This window comes from Somniosus microcephalus, chromosome 5 (genome assembly GCF_052327205.1).
Source record: "Somniosus microcephalus isolate GS21.2 chromosome 5, FLI_Smic_1.0, whole genome shotgun sequence".
NCBI lineage: Eukaryota > Metazoa > Chordata > Chondrichthyes > Squaliformes > Somniosidae > Somniosus > Somniosus microcephalus.
Genome location: NC_140991.1, coordinates 298,727,222 through 298,751,865, shown reverse-complemented (window position 1 = coordinate 298,751,865; position 24,644 = coordinate 298,727,222). Strand labels below are relative to the sequence as shown.

Below are 24,644 nucleotides of genomic sequence, written 5' to 3'. Positions count from 1 at the left end.
AAGCTGACTATATACACACCTAAAAAGATAGCATTTATAACAGAAACACACACAAACTCAAAATGTATTTAAACATACCCTTAAATTGCCCTTGTCCTTTTGGGAATCTGTCTAACAAGTTTTGTCGTCAAAACCCAACCTCTCGCCGGGTCTTCAGTACAGCTGGAGCTTCTGTTCTGGTTTTTTTTTTCACCATGCTGTTCACCATACACATCCTTTCAGGCCTCTGTGCATTAGAAGTAACAGTTACTCATTCACATTCCCCTGCTGTTGATCCAGTAAGTGACAGAAAAGAACCTCAACTAAAATCACTGGCAATCATCCCAAGAAACAGAGCATTTCTGTAAATAAAAACCAGATTAGGAGAAATTATAGATCACTTCACACCCGCAAAGGGAACAATTCCACCGCGATGATTCTCCTAATTTAGATTTAATTATGAAAATCAGTCTCTCGTGGGTGCGATCATGCCTATTGTAAACCTTACAAGACAAATGTTCAATTTGAACTAACATTGATGGGGTTGGTGCTGCCTTTGGCTCAATCTCAGGATGCAGTTTTACCTCATTTACTTCCAGCTGTTCATCATTATTGTGGGACCTTGCAGTACAGAGGTGCAGGCACCACAAGTATTACTCAGTAGGAAGGCCAGTCACAAAAACCAGAGCGTGTCAGGAAGGGGCAGAAGGTATGGAGTAAAAGGTAAAGTAATAAAAAGGGCAAAAGCAGGAACTAAGTCACAAAACATATTTGAAAGTTCTCTATCTGAATGCACGTAGCATTCGTAACAAAATAGACGAGTTAATGGCACAAATAACTACATATGGGTATGATCTTGTGGCCATTACAGAAACATGGCTGCAGGGTGACAATGCCTGGGAATTAAACATACCAGGTTATTTAACGATCAGGAAGGACAGGAAGGGGAGGTGGGGTGGCTATGTTAATAAAGGAAGGAATCACTGTAATACAGAGAAATGATATTGGGTCAAAAGATCAGGATAATGAAACGGTTTGGGTGGAGATAAGGAATAATAAGGGGAAAAAAACACTAGTGGGCGTAGTCTATAGGCCTCCGAACAGTTGCAACTCTGTTGGACGGAATATCAATCAGGAAATAGTTGAGGCTTGTAATAAGGGAACATCTATAATTATGGGGGATTTTAACTATCATATTAATTGGACAAATCAAATTGGGCAGGGCTGCCTTGAGGATGAGTTCATTGAGTGTATTAGGGATGGGTTTCTTGAGCAGTATGTAACTGAACCGACCAGGGGGCAAGCAACCTTAGATCTGGTCCTGTGTAACGAGACAGGATTAATTAAAAATGTCCTAGTAAAGGATCCCCTTGGAATGAGTGACCATAACATGGTTGAATCCCATATTCAATTAGAGGGTGAGAAGGTTGGATCTCAAACAAGTGTGCTAAGTTTGAATAAAGGAGACTATGAAGGTATGAGAGCGGAATTGAGTGGATTGGGAAACTAGATTAAAGGGTAAGACGATACATGATCAGTGGTGTACATTTAAGGAGTTATTTTACAACTTCCAAAAAAAATATATTCCACTGAGAAGAAAAGGGTGTAAAAGAAAAGACAGCCATCCGTGGCTAAGTAAAGAAATTAAGGATAGTATTTGACTAAAAACAAGGGCATATAAGGTAGCCAAATCTAGTGGGAGGATAGAGGATTGGGAAAACTTTAAAAGACAGCAAAAAATAACAAAAAGATTGATTAAGAAAGGGAAGATAGATTATGAAAGTAAATTAGCAAAAAATATAAAAAGAGATAGTAAGAGTTTTTATAGTTATATAAAAAGAAAAAGGGTGGCTAAAGTAAATGTTGGTCCCTTAGAGGATGAGACCGGGAAATTAATGGTGGGAAATATGGAGATGGCAAAAACACTGAATGAATATTTTGTATCAGTCTTTACAGTAGAGGACACTAAGAATATCCCAACACTGGACAAACAGGGGGCTATAGGGGGGGAGGAGCTAAACACGATCAAAATCACTAAGGAAGTGGTACTCGGTAAAATAATGGGACTCGAGGCGGATAAATCACCTGGACCTGATGACTTACATCCTAGGGTCTTGAGGGAAGTGGCGGTAGGGATTGTGGATGCATTGGTAATAATTTTCCAAAACTCCCTGGACTCAGCAAAGGTCCCGGCAGACTAGAAAACTGCTAATGTAACACCCTTATTTAAAAAGGGCAGTAGACAGAAGGCTGGAAACTATAGACCGGTTAGCCTAACATCTGTGGTAGGTAAAATTTTGGAGTCCATTATTAAGGAGACAGTAACAGGACATTTGGATAAACATAATTTAATAGGACAAAGTCAGCATGGTTTTATGAAGGGGAAGTCATGTTTGACAAATTTGCTGGAGTTCTTTGAAAGTAACATATAGGGTGGATAAAGGGGAACCAGTGGACGTAGTGTATTTAGACTTCCAAAAGGCATTTGACAAGGTGCCACACAAAAGATTATTGCTTAAGATAAAAAATCACGGGATTGGGGGTAATATTCTGGCATGGATAGAGGATTGGCTATCTAACAGAAGGCAGAGAGTTGGGATAAATGGTTCATTCTCAGACTGGAAATCAGTAACTAGTGGTGTTCCACAGGGGTCAGTGCTGGGTCCCCAACTCTTTACAATCTATATTAACGATTTGGAGGAGGGGACCGAGTGTAACATATCAAAGTTTGCAGATGATACTAAGATGGGAGGGAAAGTAGTGAGTGAGGAGGACATAAAAAACCTTCAAGGGGACATAGACAGGCTAAGTAAGTGGGCAGAGATTTGGCAGATGGAATACAATACTGGAAAGTGTGAGGTTATGCACTTTGGCAGGAAAAATCGTAGAGCAAGTTATTATCTTAATGGCAAGAAACTGGAAAGTACTGAAGTACAAAGGGATCTGGGGGTCCTGGTGCACGAAACTCAAAAGGTTAGTATGCAGGTGCAGCAAGTGATTAAGAAGGCCAATGGAATGTTGGCTTTCATTGCTAGGGGGTTAGAATATAATAATAGGGAGGTATTGCTTCAGTTGTACAAGGTATTGGTGAGACCGCACCTGGAATACTGCATACAGTTTTGGTGTCCATACTTAAGAAAAGACATACTTGCTCTCGAGTCAGTACAAAGAAGGTTCACTTGGTTAATCCCGGGGATGGACATATGAGGAGAGGCTGAGTAGATTGGGACTCTACTCATTGGAGTTCAGAAGAATGAGAGGCGAACTTATTGAAACATATAAGATTGTGAAGGGGTTGGATCGGGTGGATGCGGGGAGGATGTTCCCGATGATGGGTGAAACTAGAACTAGGGGGCATAGTCTTAGAATAAGGGGCTGCTCTTTCAAAACTGAGATGAGGAGGAACTACTTCACTCAGAGGGTGGTAGGTCCATGGAATATGCTGCCCCAAAAAGCTGTAGAAGCTACATCATTACATAAATTTAAAACAGAAATAGACAGTTTCCTGGAAGTAAAGGGAATTAAGGGTTACGGGGAGCGGGCAGGAATTTGGACATGAGTCTAGGTTCGGCTCGGTCATGGCCCAGGGGCCGTGTAGCCTGATCCTGCTCCTATTTCGTGTGTCTAATTCTGTTAGATTCAGGAGATGGTTCTGTGATAGTAGATTGGTGGTTAGGATCAGATCAGCCATGATCTTATTGAATGGCGGAGCAGGCTCGAGGGGCCGATTGGCCTACTCCTGCTCCTATTTCTTATGTTCTTATATGTTGATGTCTGTTATGGTAAGAATAAGCACAATACCTTGCATTCAAATGGGCTTAGTATACGTCACTCTTCCTGATCAGAAATGTCACTCCTAATATTTCTCACTATGTTGACAGCCTAAGATCGAGCTGAGTTTAATGCCCATTTAATAAGTAATACGAAGATGTGTAGGAAGATGTGACCCGTCTCAAAATGTTACTGCAAAAGTAAATTTTAAATTACATCCTTGTGCAAACACACACAAATAATAATAGATTATAATTAGTTTTTCTGAAGTTACTGGTGTTATAAAAGCGTATTTTCCGATTCATCACCAAACTATATTTATGTAGTAGCTTTAATGTAGAAAAATGACGCACGGCACTTTACAGAGAGAATTTTTTTTTAAAAAGTGTCGGATAGTCATGGTGGGAGAGTTAAGAGAGGCGACTGAAAGCCTGGTTGAAAAGATGGGTTTTATGGAAGCATTTAAAGATGAAGAAAGAAGGAGAAAGATAGAAGGATTTCAAAAGCAAGTTCCAGAGAATTGGGCCAATGGGACTGAAGGCTGTGGTGGCGCAAAAGGAGGAGGGAGAATGCACAGAAGAGCAGAGTTGGAGGGATTGAAGGAGCAAGAAGTGGGTGATGGAGGTAGAGTGGGTCGTGTGGGAGCAAGCCCATGGAGGAGATTCAATTCAATTCAATGTTATTTGCCATATGTACTAGTACAATGGAATGCTTATTCCCCGTAGGGACACGTCCGCTATTTTCACAGCGCCGTGTTCAGAAAGTCAATTCTTCGCCATCCAGTGGCAGTGGGAGCACGATTGAAGATGAGGACGAGGAACATAGGACATAGGAACAGGAGGAGGCCATTCAGCCCCTCAAGCCTGTTCCTCCATTCAATGCGATCATGGTCGATCTGTGACCTAACTCCATATACCCGCCTTTGCCCCATATCCCTTAATACCTTTGGTTAACAAAAATCTATCAATCTCCGATTTAAAATTTACAATTGATCTAGCATCAATTGCCGTTTGCGGAAGAGAGTTCCAAACTTCTACCACTCTTTGCGTGTAGGAGTGTTTCCTAATTCCACTCCTGAAAGGTCTGGCTCTAATTTTTAGACTATGCCCCCTAGTCCTAGAATCCCCAACCAGCAAAAATAGTTTCTCTCTATCTACCCTATCAGCTCTACTTAATATCTTGAAAACTTCGATCAAATCACCCCTTCAGCTTCTAAATTCCAGGGAATACAGCCCTAGTTTGTGTAACCAACAACCCTAGTTTGTGTAGGAGTTTAAATTCAATGCGTTGGGGGGCCAGGCAGCCGGTGTAGATCAGTGAGGATTGGAGTGATGAAAGAGCAGACCAGGACACGGGTTGGGGTTCACGGAAAAAGGAGGATGGCAAAGAGGAGGATGACGAAAGCATGGATAAAGAGTATTGTGCATGGAGAACGGTCAGCTATATTCAATGTCGAGGAAGGAAAGCACACTGATATTGCAGTCACCGAGAACATGATCACGTACCCAATTCACGTACGGACCAGGGTCAAGCAAGGCTGTGTCGTCGCATCAACGCTCTTCTCAATCTTCCTTGCTGCAGTGCTCCATCTCACCCTCAGTAAGCTCCCCACTGGAGTGGAGCTAATCTACAGAACAAATGGGAAACTGTTCAACCTCCATCGCCTCCAGTCCAGATCCAAGGTCGTCCCATCCTCTGTCATTGAATTACAGTATGCAGACGACGCTTGCGTCTGCGCACACTCTGAGGCCGAACTCCAAACCATCGTCAACACCTTCATCAAAGCGTACGAGAGCATAGACCTTACACTAAACATGTGTAAGACAAAGGTCCTCTACCAACCTGTCCCTGCCACACAGTACTGCCCCCCGATTATCAAAATCCACAATGAGGTCTTGGACAATGTGAACCACTTTCCATACCTCAGGAGCCTACTGTCAACAAGGGCAGACGTCGATGACGAAGTCCAACACCGCCTTCAGTGTGCCAGTGCAGCCTTCGGTCGCCTGAGGAAGAGAGCGTTTGAAGATCAGGACCTCAAACCCGGCACCAAGCTCATGGGTTACAGAGCAGTAGTGATTCCCGCCCTGCTGTATGCCTCAGACACATGGACCATGTACAGCAGGCACCTCAAAGCACTGGAGAGGTACCACCAACGCTGCCTCCGCAAGATCCTGCAAATCCATTGGCAGGATAGGCGCACCAACGTCAGTGTTATCGCTCAGGCCAACATCCCCAGCATCGAAGCTTTGACCACGCTCGATCAGCTCCGATGGACGGGCCACATCGTCAGTGTAATAAAACTCACTACGCACTTGGTTTGAGTATAAAGCAAGGCTTTAATCAACTTGTTTCAGAACATGGAAGTCTAGTTGTATTTCACTAGTTCCTTGTCTTACAAAATGTCCCTGGCAAGCTGGGGCCCACGCCCGAGTATTCATACTCCTTGGACAGCGCCACCAGCTGGCCGTCCAGCGTTATTTCACGAGTAGTTTCTTGATGAGATTTATAACAGTCAGCATGCCCAATACGAGACTCCCAAAACGAGCGCTCTACTCGGAACTCCGACACGACAGGAGAACCCCAGGTGGGCAGAGGAAACGCTTCAAAGACACCCTCAAAGCCGCCTTGAAAAGGTGCAACATCCCCACCGACACCTGGGAATCCCTGGCCCAAGATCACTCAAAGTGGAGGAGAAGCATCCGGGAAGGCGCCGAACACCTCGAGTCTCTTCGCCGGGAGCAAGTGGAAGCCAAACGCAAACAGCGGAAGGAGCGCACGTCAACCCAAGCACCCCACCCACCCGCCCCTTCAACCACTGTCTGCCCCACCTGTGACAGAGACTGTAGGTCCCGCATTGGACTCATCAGTCACCTGAGAACTCATTTTTAGTGTGGAAGCAAGTCATCCTCGGTTCTGAGGGACTGCCTAAGAGAAGAGATCTGTGATTTTGGCCAGGGTGCTCTCAATGCTAGGTACAAGGCAGAAGCTGAACTATTGGGGGCAGGGGGGATTTGAACAGGGAGTTTTGGGAGAGATGGGCATGGAGTTGGGAGGTGACAACATGTTTAAGGACTTTGGGAGAAAAGGGCTAGACATGGTTGGTAGTTGGAGATGACAGACAAGTCAAGGGGGGTTGTTTCAACAGTAGAGTGATGATGGCTGTTTTCAAAAGGAAAGGGCAGTGCCCGAGCAAAGCAAGCTACTAACAAGATCGGCAGGCACAGGGACCAGGAATGATAATTGAATGGTTAGAATTCAGGAAAGGGAACGGGAGGTGGGTTTCATGGAAGAGATGAGCTTGTAGAGAGCATGGTGGAGATGGGCGAAACTAAAGAATACCCTATCCAGCGAATGACAGTGTGGAATCCAAGAACAGCAACAGAAAGGAGATCTAATAAAGCACATGGCTCCACAAGGGTACAGATAGAACGTACAGTAGGCGTGCTGAAACAAGAGATTGTGTTGTCTGGATAGGTCGGAGTGTGTGCTGCAGTACACCCCTGAAATATAGTGATGGTGGTAGGCCAGGTGCTGCACAAGTCACCATGCAGCAGGTGCAAGGGGAGGGTCAGGAAAGGCCAGAAGAAGATAGAGATAAGCAGCCACAGGCGGAAGATTTGCCAGCTGCACCAAAGCTGTACGTAAAAGACAAATCAGCAACATCTAAAAGATAACCATTTTGAATAAAAATGAAAGGAACACCTATACAAGTGTTTCTGAATACATGTTCCCAATGAACTGGCATGTGCCAAACCCCCCACACACAACATTATCCTCTATTTGACATCCACCATTATGCATGCAATTCCTTTCATCTCCTGCTATAGAAATGTGTCCAATGCAAATGAATGCTGCACAAAGTTGAAATCAAATTCCAATAATTTATTTCTCTAACAGTGTGCTATCGATGTCTTTGAGCTATCTCTTACTGACTGTATGATGCGTGTCTCCTACTAGCTGATCAGGTGCTCCTCTTGTGGGAGGAGGCGGTGAAGTGACTGGGTGCTGTATGTCCCCAAGGGCTTCCTGGGATTGTTGATGGCTCTGTAGGTGGCCGCCTTCTGCAAGATGTTGAGGCCAACCATTGCAGGTGCCACATCTGATAAAGTGATGGATACCTAGGCTTTCCCACTTATTGAGTTATTTGAGTGGGTCCAATGGACAGAGTCACTCTGAGAACTACCTCTCTTACTTGTGCTGACTCTTGCCATGCTTCTGCTGCTGGGCATTCCTACAGCATGTCCTGCCATCTGTGTGAGGACAGATTGCAGGAATGGAATTGGCTTCCTGAAAGCCTACATCAAGCTGCTCTCCAGATGATTACCCAGCATGCTGAATCCAGACAGAACCTACCCAGACGTTGGAGCCCAAGGTTTTTATAGCACATGATGTTCCCTTTAGAACCCCCCTTCTTCTTAGGCAGTCCCTCGGAACTGAGAATGACTTGCTTCCACGCTAAAAATAAGTTCTCAGGTGACTGATGTGTCCAATGCGGGACCTACAGTCTCTGTCACAGGTGGGGCAGATGGTGGTTGAAGGGGCGGGTGGGTGGGGTGCGTGGGTTGACGTTTGGGTGGTCCATGAGGGTCCTGACGTTCTAGGTCCTGAACTTCATTTTAAAGGGTGGAAGATGCCTGTGCGTGAATTCTTTTAACGTGGGGTGGCTGTTGCACACCAGCTACCACACGGGCTTGACAGAGCAAGGTCTTGGTCCAATGGCCCATAGCAGTGATTAAGACCTCTGTTACAGATGTTGTTGGTGGTGCCACACGCTCCAGGGTGGACTGCAGTTCTGCGAAATGGCTATACGCAACTGATGTGAGTCGTGGACTCCTCTGTATTAGCTGTTGCACCTTAAAGGATGCTTTGCATTCTCTCAAACAACACAAAAAATGGATAGTTCTCAAAGTAGTATTCTTTAGTAGGCCAACCCCTTCCTGTTCCTCTTCTGCCACCTATACCTACTCCTACTTATTTGTGATGAGTTTCAGCTGATGCTCCCTGCCCATCTGATTTCCCAGAATGGATATACTTGGGCAGATGCTTGCTGCAAGATAAGTGAGTATATAAACTAAATTTATAGAAGTTAAATGGTGCAATTGGAAGTGTAGTAAGCAGTGAGGAAGATAGTAATAGACTTCAAGAGGACACAGGTGGGCTGGTGGAATGGGCTGACAGCTGGACACTTAGCAAATGAAATTCAACGCAGAAAAGTGTGAGGTGATACATTTTGGTAGGAAAACTGAGGAGAGACAATACATGCTAAATGGTACAATTTTAAAGGGGTTGCAGGAACAGAGAGACCTGGGGGTGTATGGACACTAATCTTTGAAGTGGCAGGACAAGTTGATAAGGCTGTTAAGCATATGGGATCCTGGGCTTTAGAAATAGAGGCATTGAGTTAAAAAGCCAGGAAGTTATGCTAAACCTTTATAGGTTAGGCCCCAGTTGGAGTATTGTATCCAATTCTGGGCACCACACTTTAGGAAGGATGTCAAGGCCTTAGAGAGGGTGCAGAGGAGATTTACCAAAATGGTACCCAGGATGTGGGACTTCAGTTATGTGGAGAGACTAGAGAAGCTGGGGTTGTTCTCCTTCGAGCAGAGAAGATTAAGTGGAGATGTTCAACATTATGAGGGGTGTTGATAGAGTAGGTAGGGAGAAACTGTTTCCACTGGCAGGAGGGTCGGTAACTGGAGGACACAGATTTAAGGGTAATTGGCAAAAAATCCAGGGCGGAAATGTGAAGAAATCTTTTACACAGCGAGTTGTTATGATGTGGCACGCACTACCTGAAAGGGTGGTGGAAGCAGATTGCAAAACAAAATGTTTTACGGGGAAAGTGTGTGTGTGTGTGTGTGGAATGACTTTCAAAAGTGAATTGGATAAATACTCAAAGTAGAAATGTGCAGGGCTATATGGAAAGAGCGGGGGAGTGGGACTAATTGGATAGCTCTTCAAAGAGCTGGCCTCCTCCTGTGCTGTATGAGTCTATGAGTAGTGCTGTGTGGCATGAGGTGGATGCCCTGCAGTCTCTGGACTCTGCAAGCTGTGGTAGTCGGCGATTCCTATGTAAATATAATGGAATGAAGCATTTATTGCTATCAGCAAGACAATTCATAACCCATTTCACCAGACAAACACACCATAAGGTCATGGGGGTTTACTGACTTTCCTAATGACAGAATACATTCTCCAAAGTGCTCAACGGAGTGAGCCACATCAGGTTGCAGGGTTAATTCCTCTGAATTGGTATGGGATTTTTCAGTTTGGGTGTGCCTCTACCATTTAATAGCCTCTCCCTTTCGTTAGACACTTCTTCCTGCAATGATAAAGGTAATGGGCCAACATTTGCGATCGGAGGCTTCCCACGGGCAGATGCCTCTGACCTGTAAAAATTCTACCCGGTGGCCCGGGAGATACGGAGGCTTGTGCTCCTGGGCCTCTCCGGGTCCGGGCGGGCAGAGCTCCCCATATCCCAGGGACGCAGGCGGTTCGTAGGCGCCCCTGGGTTCACGTGGGCCGGCCCAACCACTAAAAGAAGGGAATCCCCATTCATACTTATTGGAGTTCTGTACGTATGGAACTCCAATAAGTATGAATGGGGATCACTTAAAAAATACACCAACGCATGCAATACATTTTTTAAATTACATTATTTAAAATGAATTAAAAGTGCCCAAAAATTATGTTTTACGAGGCTAAAAATAAACTTTCCTTATTGAAGAGTATTTTTAATTTATAAATGAGAGAAAAATAAAATGTTATCAATTTTTTAAAACTCTTATGCTGGTAAAAGCGGGCCTTACGCCTGCGTTTACCAGGCGTAAGAATTTGACGGGCATTCAGCGGGCGGGAGTTGGGCAAATAGCGCAACTCTCCGCCCGCAGAGGCCCGTCTCCCGCGGATGCGGAGGATCTGTCAAGCGCAAGTGCCGGGTTTTCGCGCGTGCGCTTCGCATACCTGAACCCGGAACTTGCGCGGCCCCTCCGGGCGCGTGCACACCCGTAGGGGTCGCAAAATACGGCCCATTGTTGAAACCTGAGCCCTGCCCTTGCTATGGAATTAGCCACTGTGCATCCCAAACCATGAGTGCACGAACATGCAGCGTGCAAGCAGGGTTTGCTGCAGTCTTTTATGGCCTTACCCACCATTATTAAAAGATTCGCTTGGAATGTGAAAGGTGTCCTGTCTAAATATTGGTTGCCTAGTGATCGTGTTGGGCAGGCCCGAGTTCCTAAAGATAAGCAAGAATACTATTTGCATATACAACTTATGGAGGTAAAGGTCAGTGTTACTGTCGTGCAGTAGAACCGTGGAAAGAGATACTTCAGCAAACAATTATCTTGGCCAGTGTCTTCTAGTTGTGCTTTCCTTTGCATCAGGGTTGCTGATATTTTTACCTCTGAGCAAAGATAGCAGCCCTTCTTTGTCTCACCTCCCCCTGCTTTATCTCCCAGGCTCCATCAGAAAAAGGAACAGCCCTCCCTTTTCCCTGGACCCTTGCAGATTCTCGGACATCTGCAGAAAAGTCCCATCAAAATGAATTGTAGTGAATGATCCATCACAACAGGAAATGCAGGTGCCCCTTTAAGATGCTGCAGCTGCTGTTCTCTAACTGTGCCCTGAATATCCTGCCCCTCCCCAGTCTCCATGCTCCCAGCACAAGACCCAATCAACTGTGGGAATGCTCCATAATTATGTAAGAAACCGTGGAAAATACTGGATGTCCCTCCCTTGATCCATGGTGTGAGCTGCACCAATGCATTCCTGCATGCACTAGCGCATTCCTGGGTGTGCCTCCACTGCGGCTGTAACGGAAGATCTCCCCCTTTCTGATCCTTTTTCCCCAAAAAATTGCTGCAGCAATGCAAAGGTTTGAAAGTTTCCCATAAAATTAACCAAATAGCTTTGTGCTCCTGTAAGAATGATCCAGTGAAAGACCCACACAGATTGCTTTTTGTTTGCGAATCGTGTGAGAGCAGCTGTCGTCATTGGGGAAACTGCTGGTTAACCTTTAAAAAATGTCACGAGTTGAGGCCAGCAGCTATTCGTGTTGCTTCCAGTAGAGGGCAGCAAAGGATAGTTATTTCACGCCCGCCTCATGTCTCCCTCCCAGCTCGACACACACACACTTTCCCCGTAAAACATTTTGTTTTGTCGTAAAATTAAAGGTTGCTGGATTCTAAGTTAGTATTGTTTTTAAGCTACTTTAGGTAGAAGACGGTAATAAATCCAATAGGGAATTTAAGCGAACGTTCTTTACCCCGAGAGTGGTTAGAATGTGGCACTCGCTACCGCAGGGGGTAGTTGAGGCGAATAGCACTGATGCATTTAAGGGAAAGCTAATAAGTACATGAGGGAGAAAGGAATAGATATGCTGATAGGGTTAGATGAAGAGGGGTGGGTGAAGGCTCGTGTGGAGCGTAAACACCAGCATAGACCAGTTGGGCCGAACGGCCTGTTTCTGTGCTGTAATTTTTATGTTAGAAGAAATTGTCTTGGGATAATTGTTCATGAATTGAGGTTACAATCCAGGTTTTGCGGAATCTCACTGTAAGAAATGCAAAACTTTGTAAGACCTTTTTACCTATTTTTATAATGTGAATAGGTTGTGAAGTTTGTCTGTCCCAGAAAAGTGTCCACCACTCTATCAAAACAAGCTTTTAAATTCTCGTGAGGAACGTTTGCCTAAAGGACTGATTTTGACACAGCTCACATATATTGTAGCTAACAGTCAGACCGAGGTTGCCTAGGGCTGAGTTTGTCTCTCGGGAAAATGTTTCTGTTCTAACCATTGATCTGTGTGGTAGCATTATTTCTGGGAAGGAAAATAAACTTGCTCCTCTGTTGACTGGACACTTTTACATCATAGTTGTCATCAATAAAGATGTCATCAATCCTCAGAAGATGTTTACGTGACCTTATCTACGTTTTTATAAGCATCTGCAGCCCTCTGGTACCTTACCCAAGTGGCTGTTCTTCACGTGCGAGTGCAGCGTGCTTTCAATCCTGGAGGACAGTGCAGTGGAGCCATATCCTGCATTACACACACTTTACCAGCAGGAGTCACTGGATAGTAATCAGGCGGCATGAGTCCCGACTGATACCTCCTTCCCTAAGCCGGGGGGTGCTGAGACCAACTATAGCCGCCCTATTGCCGCTCTGATTGAGATCAGCTGACCAGACAGATTGGGGATTGGATCTGGTCCATGTGGTTTGGTACCACACTGGGTGTGCCCATAAACCAGTAGGACATCAAATTATATCTTTAACTAAAACATTGAATAATGTGTACAATTAACAACGTTTTGGACCGTATATTTACAGCAAAGTTTTGGCCTATAAAGTGGAGCAATGTAAAGCTTAGTATGACTGTACCATCACAGAATTTAAAATGGGAGTTCATCCAGTAATAAAAAATGAGCTCCATTTCAGTATTTAGCCACTAAAATCTCATTTTTCCCTCATTGGCTTTCTGATAATGTCTGTATAATATACAGGTATAGTTTTGGAGTCTATACAAAACTGTACACTTGAGCAGAAGACTTGATGCCCGCATTCTCATGTGTGCACATAAAATAGCTTCCAAAATTTAAGGGAAACTAGAAAGAAATCTGCATTTGTTGCACATGAGATTTTTGACAATTAGATTTGGTCTCAAATTTTCAGGGGGAGAAATTCATTATAGCCTCGTTTGGGGCGCTAAATCTTAAAAGTTTGGAAAATTAGCACCAGGCGCTAATGTTTCCAAACTTTAAAAAAATTATTTTTTGCGCTCCAAGAAGGAAGGGGCGCGCTAAATCAAGCCCCCCGCTTCCTTCTAGAAGCGCAATCGGCAGCAGGCGGGGCGGTAGGTGAGCAGCGCTGCCGCGTTCAAAGGCTCCTTCCCTCCCTTAAAGGGAAGGGCCATCGCTGCAGGCTCTGCAATAGAAAAATTACCTACCCGGACCAGCGAGGCAGTCGCGATCCCGCGTGATCAACCCGGTTCTCAAGCAGAGTGCTAATCGATCGCGGGCAGGAAAGTGGAACAAGAAAGGTAAGTTTTTTTTTACTTACCTCTGCCACCTCGCCTTTAATTATTGCCCCCGAAGCGGCCGGCCGACCGATGCACGCCTCCTGCAGCTGTTGATGTTTTTTGCCCGCGCTGCTGCAGGAGGCGGTAGTCAATTTTGGGTCCGGGGCGCTCCTGGAGCGATGCACGCGCAATGACGTCACAATCTCAGGGGCGCTAACGGGAGGCATAAAGGCACCCAATTTTACCTCCTCAGTGTCCTGAATAATCTAGCCTGAGCTAAATGTCATTGCTGGAATTCCTGGATGCATTTTTTTTGGGCAATTCTTCTTTACTCTTCCCTTTCCCCCCCCCCCCCCCCAACACACACAATTCCCTGTCCAAGTGGAAGGGCAGTTGACCAGTTCCCAAGCTCCTGCCAAATGCTCCTCTTGACCGACCAGCTGAAACTAGACCCTACTGTGTTTCAGAGATGTACACTTTTTCTGTAGCTAAAACGAAACGCCGCACCTTAGTGACATCCCACTTACTGGCAACGTTCCCACTAAGCTGCGCGGCCGCACAGTGGTCTGGAGGTCCTGCGCAGGCCACTCACCAGCTTTTACGTGGTAGAAACCGTACATGCGTGAAAATTTGAAACGGCTATGCAGCCACTTAAAGGGACCGCACATGAAAAAATACTAGAGGGTACACAGAAAAATAGGAGCAGGAGTAGGCCCTTCGAGCCTGCTCCGCCATTCAATATGATCATGGCTGATCCTCTATCGCAATACCATATTCCCGCTCTCTCCCCATACCCCTTGATGCCTTTTGTGTCTAGAAATCTATCTATCTACCACAGCCTTCTGTGGTAGAAAATTCCACAGGTTCACCACCCTCTGAGTGAAGAAATTTCTCCTCATCTCAGTCCTAAATGTTCTACCCCGTATCCTGAGACTGTGACCCCTCGTTCTAGACCCCCCAGCTAGGGGAAACATCCTCCCTGCATCCAGTCTGTCTAGCCCTGTCAGAATTTTATACATTTCAATGAGATCCCCTCTCAGTTTTCTAAACTCTAGTGAATACAGGCCTGGTCGAACCAATCTCTCCTCATACGACAGTCCTGCCATCCCAGGAATCAGTCTGGTGAACCTTCACTGCACTCCCTCTATGGCAAGTATATCCTTTCTTAGGTAAGGAGACCAAAACTGCACACAGTACTCCAGGTGTGGTCTCACCAAGGCCCTGTATAACTGTAGTAAGACATCCTTGCTCCTGTACTCAAATCCTCTTGCCATGAAGGCCAGCATACCATTTGCCTTCCTAACTGCTTGCTGCACCTGCATGTTTGCTTTCAGTGACTGGTGTACAAGGACACCCAGGTCCCTTTGTAGATCAGCATTTCCCAATCTATCACCATTTAAATAATACTCTACCTTTCTGTTTTTCCTACCAAAGTGGATAACTTCACATTTATCCACGTTCTACTGCATCTGCCATGTATTTGCCCACTCACTCAACTTGTCTAAATCGCCTTGAAGCCTCTTTGCATCCTCCTCACAACTCACGATCCATCTAGTTTCGTGTCGTCAGCAAACTTGGAAATATTACATTTGGTTCCCTCATCCAAATCATCATTGATATATATATTGGCCCAGAAATTGGTGTCGGGGGCTTCCCGCGGGTGCAAGCCCCCGACCTACACTTACATAGCGCGCCGACAGTTGAAGCCTGGCCCTGCGTGGATTTCCTGTCAGTGGCCCGGTTCAGCTCCCGGCGCGCTGTGCTTGCGTGATCCAGCGGCGTAGTTAGTTCGATGAGCCGGCTGGGATCACGTGAGCACTGGGCAACCAATCGGAGGTTGCAAAAGTTCATTCATGAGTTTGATAGTAAGAACTGTCAAACTCATGAAAACTTCAGACGCCCAAAACAGTACTTAAACTTCAAATAAAAGTTTTAAAGAATCCCACTAATTAAATCAACTAATAATAACTGTAAAAAACTATTTTAAACAATTATTCAAATTTCTGAAAAATTTTTTTTTTTTACGAATTCGGGTCTAAAAATACACTTACCTTACTGTAAAGTCTTTAAAAATAATAAACCTGTGGAAAAAAATTCTAACTTTAATTATTAGACCACTTACCTTTTAAAACGAAGTCCTTACGTCTGCTTTTTTCATTCGTAAAAAGTTGAGGCCTTCACGCACGGGCAAACCTTTATTTAAAAAAGGAATTTCAGCGCGCTCGCGCAGACTCCTGCGTGCATGCGTTCCACCTCTGAACCCCTTGGTTCAGAGGAAAGGAAATGCCGGTTTTCCGTGCATGCTGAAAACCGGCACTTCCATCGGGCTCACGCGTGAGTACCCCGTCCGTACTCACGCATTGGGACCCGAATTACTGGGCCATTGTGAATAGCTGGGCCCAAGCACTGATCCCTGTGGTACCCCACTAGTCTCCGCCTGCCACCCTGAAAAAGACCCATTTATTCCTACTCTCGGTTTCCTGTCTGTTAACCAATTTTCAATCCATTGCTTACTGGTAGCTATTCTATGATTTAATTAGTGATCGGAAGCATCGTAGTATGTGCACTGGGTACTGACGGTTCAAATACCCGTCTGTGGTCAGAATTTTTAAAGTTTTTTTAAAAATAGAATTAAGTAGTCAATTCAATCACTGCTTAAAAAAAAAAAAAAAAAAGTGCACTTTGAAAAGTTCATATTAATGCAAGTCTTTGCTCTTTCTGCTACCTTGATGGTGTGTGTCATGTTTGACTCATGTCTTAATTTATTTTCCTCTTGGACCATAATTGAATTGCTATCTTCTGATCTCACTAATTCACTTGCTGAAGTAGCAATTATGGGGAATGATGCATATGGGTTTTTGCCAGACTTGCATTGGGTATGTATTTTATAAAAACACTCATTCCAGCTACAGGGTATTCTCTGTAGACTATAGGAGCTGTGGTGATGTAATTCGGCTCCTTGAGCTTTGCCTCCACACTGGTTGTGGATCAAACTTCTGTTTACTCATGCCCAACAGATCTGATGACCGAGGTCACTTACTTGGAGGTCAGTTTGCAGGGCAGAGTTAGTACAAAGAGTGGTTCAGTGGTAGCACCCTCGCCTTTGAGTTAGAAGGTCGTGGCTTTAAGACCCACTCCAGAGACTTGAGCACATAATCTAGGCTAATACTTCAGTGCAGTCCTGAGGGAGTGCTACACTGTCAGAGGTGCCGTCTTTCGGATGAGACATTAAACCGCAGCCCTGCCTGCCCCCTCAGATGGACGTAACAGATCCCATGGTACTATTCGAAGAAGAGCAGGGGAGTTCTGCCGATATCCTGGCCAATATTTATCCCACAACCAGATTATCTGGTCATTATCACATTGCTGCTTGTGGGGCCTTGCTGAGTGCAAATTGGCTGCCGTGTTTCCTACATTACAACAGTGACTATGATTCAAAAGTACTTAATTGGCTGTAAAGCACTTTGGGATGTCCTGATGGTCGTGAAAGATGCAAGTACTTCCCTTTATCAGAAGATCACAGTATTACATGAGACGGTTGAAGTGAGTCGTGTGTCCTTGTGAGAAATACTTTACCCATGAGGTTCAGTTGAATCCTTTTTGAGGATGGCCGTATTGCATCCTATCCTATCACCTGCTTATGGATTATAGATTATGGATAGTGTAATCAATCTTCTGCAGTCAAAATTTGATTCAAACCTCAAAGAAAAATTTACCTTTTTTTTTTTAATGCTTGCCACCTGTGAAATACAACACTGGGTGTGTTAACCCTGGAAACGCTGTAATCTAATAAAGCCATTTTGAGGAATTTTCAACTTCTACGAGGGCCTAAAACAGGCGGTAACAGATCGGCCAGCCGTTATAAACCCCACCTGATTTCCCTTTCCATTACCCTCCGTCCATTGTGTTAATCAACATCAACTTGCATTTATATAGTGCCTTAAACATCCCAAGGTGCTACACAGAAGCATAACCGGACAAAAAATAGACGCTGAACCAAAGAAGGACAGAGTGGCAGGGATGATTAAAAGCTTGGTTAAAGAGCTGGGTTTTAAGGAGGAAAGGGAGGTGGGGAGATAGTGGGGTTTAGCAAGAGAATTCCAGCGCGTGGGGCCTGTGACCGAAGGCATAGCTTCCAAAGGTGGGAGGAGGGGATGTACAAGAGGCTGGAGGAACGGAGAGTTGGGGGGGCGGATGGTGGGGGTTGGTTAATCCTTGGATCTGTCAACATGTATTTTGCAACATTACATCAGTCCTTCCTTTCTCATTTTGTTTATAATATAATTATAATAATTGTCTGCTGACTTTATAAAAGTTCAGCCTCGATATTTTCAGAACTTGTCTTAGTGTTGCTAATAGTCTGGTTGTGATACTTGGCCTTAAGCATGTGTCTGCACTTAATCGGAGATGTACATTTTAGATAGGCTAGGAAGTTCCTAACTTCCATTTATGGAATGTCTTCTGGTGGCTCACCGGTGATTGCAAGATGTTGGCCACGCAGCTTCTATATAGGGAGGGGCATCTGAGTGATGGTGGTATAAGTGTGATTTAAAAAAAAAAAAATCAAAATGTGTATTAAAACAGTTCCACCCTTGTACTTTACTCCCGTCTTTCCCAAAGACTATGCAGACTTAGTTCTTTTGGGTGCTGTTTGTCCTCCGATAGCTTCCCTAAGTGGTCATCTTTATTTGGGAGATGGATGCTGAATTTTGGAAGGCTATTTGATCATGCAGCTGAGCCAATCTTGTGATCACCCGACAACTAGATGCACACTTTACATTAGGGTTTCTTGGATAGAAGGCAAGCAAAGGAATCCTGGCTGACTGCACGCCCCCGCCCCCCCCCCGGCCCCACCACTTCTAGAGTCCATTATAAAAGATGTAATAGCAGAGCACTTGGAAAACAGAAAACAGTGACAGGATCGGACAAAAGGTAAATCGTGCTTGACTAATCTACTGGAATTTTTTGAGGATGTATCTGGTAGAATAGATAAGGGAGAACCAGTGGATGTGGTGTATTTGGACTTTCAGAAGGCTTTCGATAAGTGCACGCCAAGTTAAAGCACATGGGATTGGGGGTACGGTACTGACTTGGATAGAGAACTGGTTGGCAGACAGGAAGCAAAGAGTTGGAATAAACGGGTCTTTTTCCGAGTGGCAGGCAGTGACCAGTGGGGTACTGCAGGGATCGGTGCTAGGACCCCAGCTATTCACAATATATATATTAATCTAGATGAGGGAACTAGATGTAATATCTCCAAGTTTGCAGACGACACAAAGCTGGGTGGACGTGTGTGCTGTGAGGAGGATGCAGAGAAACTCCAGTATGATTTGGACAGGTTGTGTGATTGGGCAGTTGCAGTATAATGTGGATAAATGCGAGGTTATCCACTTTGGTGGCAAAAACAGGAAGACAGATTATTATCTGAACGGCAATAGATTGGGAGAAGGGGAAGTGCAACGAGACCTGGGTGTCCTTGTGCACCAGTTGCTGAAGGTAAGCATGCGGTTAAGAAGGCAAATGGTATGTTGGCCTTCATAGCGAGAGGATTCGAGTACAGGAGCACGGATGTCTTGCTGCAGTTGTACAGGGCCTTGGTGAGACCACACCTTGAGTATTGTGTGCAGTTTTGTTCGCCTTATCTGAGGAAGGATGTTCTTGCCATGGAGGGAGTGCAGCGAAGATTCACCAGACTGATAGGGATGGCAGGAATGACGTATGAAGTGAGATTGGGTCGATTAGGCTTATATTCGCTAGAGTTTAGAAGAATGAGAGGGGTTCTCATTGAAACTTATAACATTCTAACAGGACTAGACAGACTAGATGCAGGAAGGATGTTCCCGATGGTGGGGGAGTCCAGAACCAGGGGTCACAGTCTAAGGATAAGGGGTAAGCCATTTAAGACTGAGATGAGGAGGAATTTCTTCACCCAGAGAGTGGTGAACCTGTGGAATTCTCTTCCACAGAAGGCAGTACAGGCCCATTCATTAAATATATTCAAGAAGGAGTTGGATATATTCTTTAAGGCTAAAGGGATCAAGGGATATGGGGAGAAAGCAGGGACAGGGTACTGAATTTGGATGATCAGCCATGATCTCATTAATTGGTGGAGCAGGCTCGAGGGGCCGAATGGCCTACTCCTGCTCCTATCTTCTATAAACTGTGTGCTGAGGCCAACTTGCTGAGATCAGCTAACTCAGCACAGAGTAGGGATCAAACCTGGTGCCTTCTTGCATTGCATGGTTTCGCACTATACTGGGAAGCATACTTAACAATATCGTGTTTGAGTCAGAAGATTGTGGGTTTAAGCTCCACTCAGGATTTAAGCACTCTATCTAGGCACACACCTCAGTGCAGTACTGAGGGAGTTCTACATTTGTTGCAGATGCTATCTTTCAGATGAGACGTTAAACTGAAGCCTTGTCCAGCTGTTCAGGTGGATATAAAAGATCCCACGGTACTATTCGGTGAAGATCAGGGTGTTCCGCTACTGTCCTGGACAACATTCCACCCTCCACCAATAACACCCCAAAAAAATCAAACTGCTGTAATAAAAACTAGCTGCTTTTATTTTCAGACCCTCTAGAATATTCCGTAAAGAATGACAAAAGCAATACAAGAGATACCTTGGAGTGTAATTGCTACAATGTGCTTGCTCACATCAGGGGGCCATCTAGTTAACAACATGCAAGTACCATACATATCAATTGTTATTAGAAGTAAAAGATTAGACTGTCTATTGACACCACTGTGTCAACTAATGAGTTGGAGGTAGGGCGGGACTTACAATTGGACTCAAGCAAAGTCCTATGTACTTAGTAAACTGCAAAGCAAATGAAGTGTATTTACTCAGCAAACAGAGTTTGTTTAAACAGCACACTACGGCAAACAGTCTACAGAGTCTATTTAAAAAGACTTTCTACAAAATACAGCAAACCGAACTCATGACCGAAACTACAGCAACTTCTCCAGATTAAAAGCAGGGTGATTTCTCCAGGAAAATAGTGTGTGGAGGATAGTATTGTATTACACATTGATTAATTCTCCAGCAGATTGCCGCGAGTTATGTGTATAAAATCAGTCCCAGTCATGTAACAGCAGTGATTGACGGGGGAATTACCCAATCGTCTGCATTCTGCCGGGGAATAATGGTATCACTATATGCAGCCATAAAAGATTGGCGTCAAACATCTTTGGACTGGAAAGCAGATTATCTTAACGAGCTTAAAATAGATTGCAGATGGGACCGTGGAAAAATTGATTGTGACAAAATGTCTGTAATAACCACTTTGTTGTAATGGTATTTAAGCACACTTGGTATATTTCAGTACTGTTTAAGTGCCTTGGGACGTTTTGCTACGTTAAAGGCGCTATATAAATGCAAGTTGTACAGCTTTTGTTAGTGTTCATTTTTTATAGTTCTCAATTTTATCCAGCAGAGTAAGGGGTAAATAAAACAATGGCCCAGAAATTCGGGTCTCCACGGGTGAGTACGCAAGGGGTACTCACCCGTAGGCCCAATGGAAGAGCCAGTTTCCTGTATACACTGCGCATGCGCGGGAAACCGGCACTTCCGTTCCCCTGAAAGCAGGGGTTCAGAGGCCGAACGCGTGCGCGGGAGAGGCTGTGCGTGCGCATCGAACTTCGTTTTTTTTTTTTTTAACAGGTTTTCCCGGGAGGGTTTATTATTTTTAAATACTTTAAAGAAAGGTAAATTTATTTTTAGCCCCGTTAGAAAATAAAATTATTTTTTTCAAAAATTTAAATTATTGTTTAAAATAGTTATTTCATGTAATTTTATAGTTTACTAGCCAGGGCAGTTTAGAGGGCCGCGCGGTTGACGGCTGCTCGCTGCCACTCCCCCGCTCTGTGACTTGGGCCAAGTGGTTGTGAGGCCCGGCCCGAGTGACCCCAACTCGCCTCCCGCTCCGGCGGGCCAACGCAGCTGCCCCGCTCGCTGTTGAGGAAAAGCAGGGGAAAAAATGGTGGCGAAGTTTCGGGAGGCTGCAGGATTAGGTCCCGCCCGTGACGCACCGATTGGTCAACCATCAGGTGACTGAACTGTAGGATTGGTCAACCATCACGTCACTCAACGCTAATGAGCGGTAGGATTGGTCAACCGCTAATGAGCAGATTTTTGAACGTTTTTTGTATACTGTCCGAACAATTTTTGTCTGACCAAAAAGTAAATATGCCTATGACACTCCCCTGATCATCAGCTTTCTTTTGATATAACATATGTGTAGGTACGCTCTAACTTTTGAGTGTATAGCGGACAGGCGGACAGACATACATACTGCTTTTTTCTTATATATAGATTTTAAAAATGTGATTTAAAAAGAAATGTATTTGAAGATTTAGTGATGTTCTGGGGCCCGTAGTATTTCTAAGTTTTGACAGGTCTTCCTGTCAGACTTATGAATGGAGCATTCCCTGCTCCGATTGGCTCCCCATGGCCCACGTGATCCCAGGGGACGCATCGAACTAACTACGCCCCTGGGATACGCAAGCACTGCGCGCCGGCAGCTGGAGCAGGCCTAGGATCGGAATTTCACGGGGGCCCACAGCTCAACGGCCGGCGCGCAAGGTAAGTGCAGGTCAGGGGCTTGCACCCGCGGGAAGCCCCCGACCCAAATTTCTGGGCCAATGCTTATTAAATGGCAGTAAACAATTGTAACCTTGAAATGTGAATGAAAAGTGCCGTGAAATGTTTTGTGAAGGTGATGAGTCTGTTTCCTCCTGCACAGGAAATGCTCCTCCAAGTTGGCACTCCAGAGACACATGGGAACACACACTGGTATAAAACCATTCCATTGTCAGCACTGTGATTATAAGACCAGACTGAAGGCATCACTGATACAGCACCTGAGAATTCATACAGGTAAGAATAAGGTACCACATATTGGACAAGTGTTTTCTGTTGTCTAACATGTACTATAAAATTCAGCCAATTTGTTGTCCAAAGAATAATTTGAAATGATTTTAAGTGTGTTTTTCCCCACTTGTTAAGGTTTGAAGTTCCTATGTTCTCTCTCCAGTCTCCCTTACGGTTTCTGTGGATCTGGAAGCCCAGGCAGCATCACTAACATGCTTCCAGCTTTGCTTTCTGTAACTCTGAGTTGGCCATTGGAAGGTTCATGAGGTGATCTTGAAATGACTCTGATTTCCCCTCCCACCTCTTGGCATGAAGAGGGGCTTGACTTGACATTCCCCTCGCCTTCCACCGGGGACGAGGGCATCAAAGGTGGAGATGAGGAAGTGGTTGAGCCAATCAACTGCTGCAGTTACTGTGGCAAGTGGAGGGTCAAAGGCATGGCAGTTGACAGTTTGAAAGTGCAGCTGTAAGCGACTTGGGGACTGTTCTTTCCAGGGGCGGATGCAGAAGGAAGTGAGCTCGGAAGGGAATGGGGGATGTGGGTGGTGAGGGACACAAAGAAGCGGTCAAAGGATGGCCTTGTTATTGACCGAGGCTACGGGAGGTGGTGAGGTTGAGGGGATGGCCATGAATATGGGTAGGAGAGCTTATGTAGAAGGAGAAGTTGATGGAGAACGGGTGGGCAGTGAATTCAAAAAATACAAAACTTGAGCACTATCTTCAGAAAGTCATACAAATCGAGAAAATTACATTTAATTGCGATCTTCATTTTGTGATTTAATTTGCCTACATAACAACTGTGATTGCACTTCAGAAAGTAATTTGTTGGTTATAAAGTGCTTTGGGAGGTTAGTTGTTATGATAAAACACTTTTTAAAATTTAGGGAGCTATGAAGTATTTTTTAACAACTTTCTTTGTGAAAAGCACACACTTTACCTGTCCTCTTTCCCCTTTCATTATCTTGTTATCTTCTTTGATGAATTTGTTTGAAGGATTACTATATATGCAAATTGTATTTCCATGAACATGATGCCTCTCTTTCAGACAGTGAAGATTACTGTGTATGAGCTGCTGAGTTACTGCACAGATATTTCTTGTACATGTCACTGCTGGGTCTCTTCACTGCACTGGGTATTCAGGTTCTGAATAATTAATTCTCCAGTTTGATTTGTAGGGGATGGTGGTCAGGGAGGTGAACTCATTAAGTACAATGCGATGTGTTACTATAATGCTCACACTACGGTCAATTCTCTGGAGTACAAAGGACAATGAAAACGAAGTCAATGGAAAGTAATTAGGAAAGCAAATGGTATGTTAGTTAGCCTTTATTAAAAAGGGATTGGAGTATAAGGGTAAAGCAGTCTCACTACAATTATATAGGGCCTTGGTGAGACCACATCTGGAGTAGTGTGTATAGTTTTGGTCTCCTTCCCTAAGGAAGGATATACTTGCCTTAGAGGGAGTGCAACAAAGGTTCACTAGACTGATTCCTGGGATGAGGGGATTGTCCTGAAAGGAGAGATTGAGTAGACTAGGCCTGTATTCCCTAGAGTTTAGAAGAATGAGAAGTGATCTCATTGAAACATATAAAATTCTTAAAGGGCTTGACAGGGTAGATGCTGAGAGGATGTTTCCCCTGGCTGGGGTATCTAGAATTAGGGGTCACAGAATAAGGGGTCGGCCATTTAGGACTGAGATGAGAAATTTCTTCACTCAGAGGGTTGTGAATCTTTGGAATTCTCTACTCCAGAGAGCGATAGATTTTTGGATACTAAGGAAACTTAGGGATATGGAGATAGTTCAGGAAAGTGGAGATGAGCTGGAGGATCAGCCATGATCTTATTCACAGAAACCCCACAGTGCAGATAGAGGCCATTTCGGCCCATCGAGCCTGCACCGACACATATCCCACCCGATCCCCGTAACCCCCACACCAACACATATCCCACCCTATCCCCGTAACCCCACGTATTTAATCCCCCTAACACTAAGGGTCA

General features: G+C 44.7%; 1 protein-coding gene across 1 annotated transcript in view; it reads left to right on the top strand.

Moving 5' to 3' along the window:
- LOC147117852 (uncharacterized) overlaps window positions 1–24,644 on the top strand; it is a 53,746-nt gene that overhangs the window by 18,019 nt on the left and 11,083 nt on the right. The window contains exon 5 of the mRNA XM_085989223.1: window positions 22,519–22,652. Coding sequence (XP_085845349.1) covers window positions 22,519–22,652 — 134 coding nt within the window. The remainder of the gene's footprint in view (window positions 1–22,518; window positions 22,653–24,644) is intronic.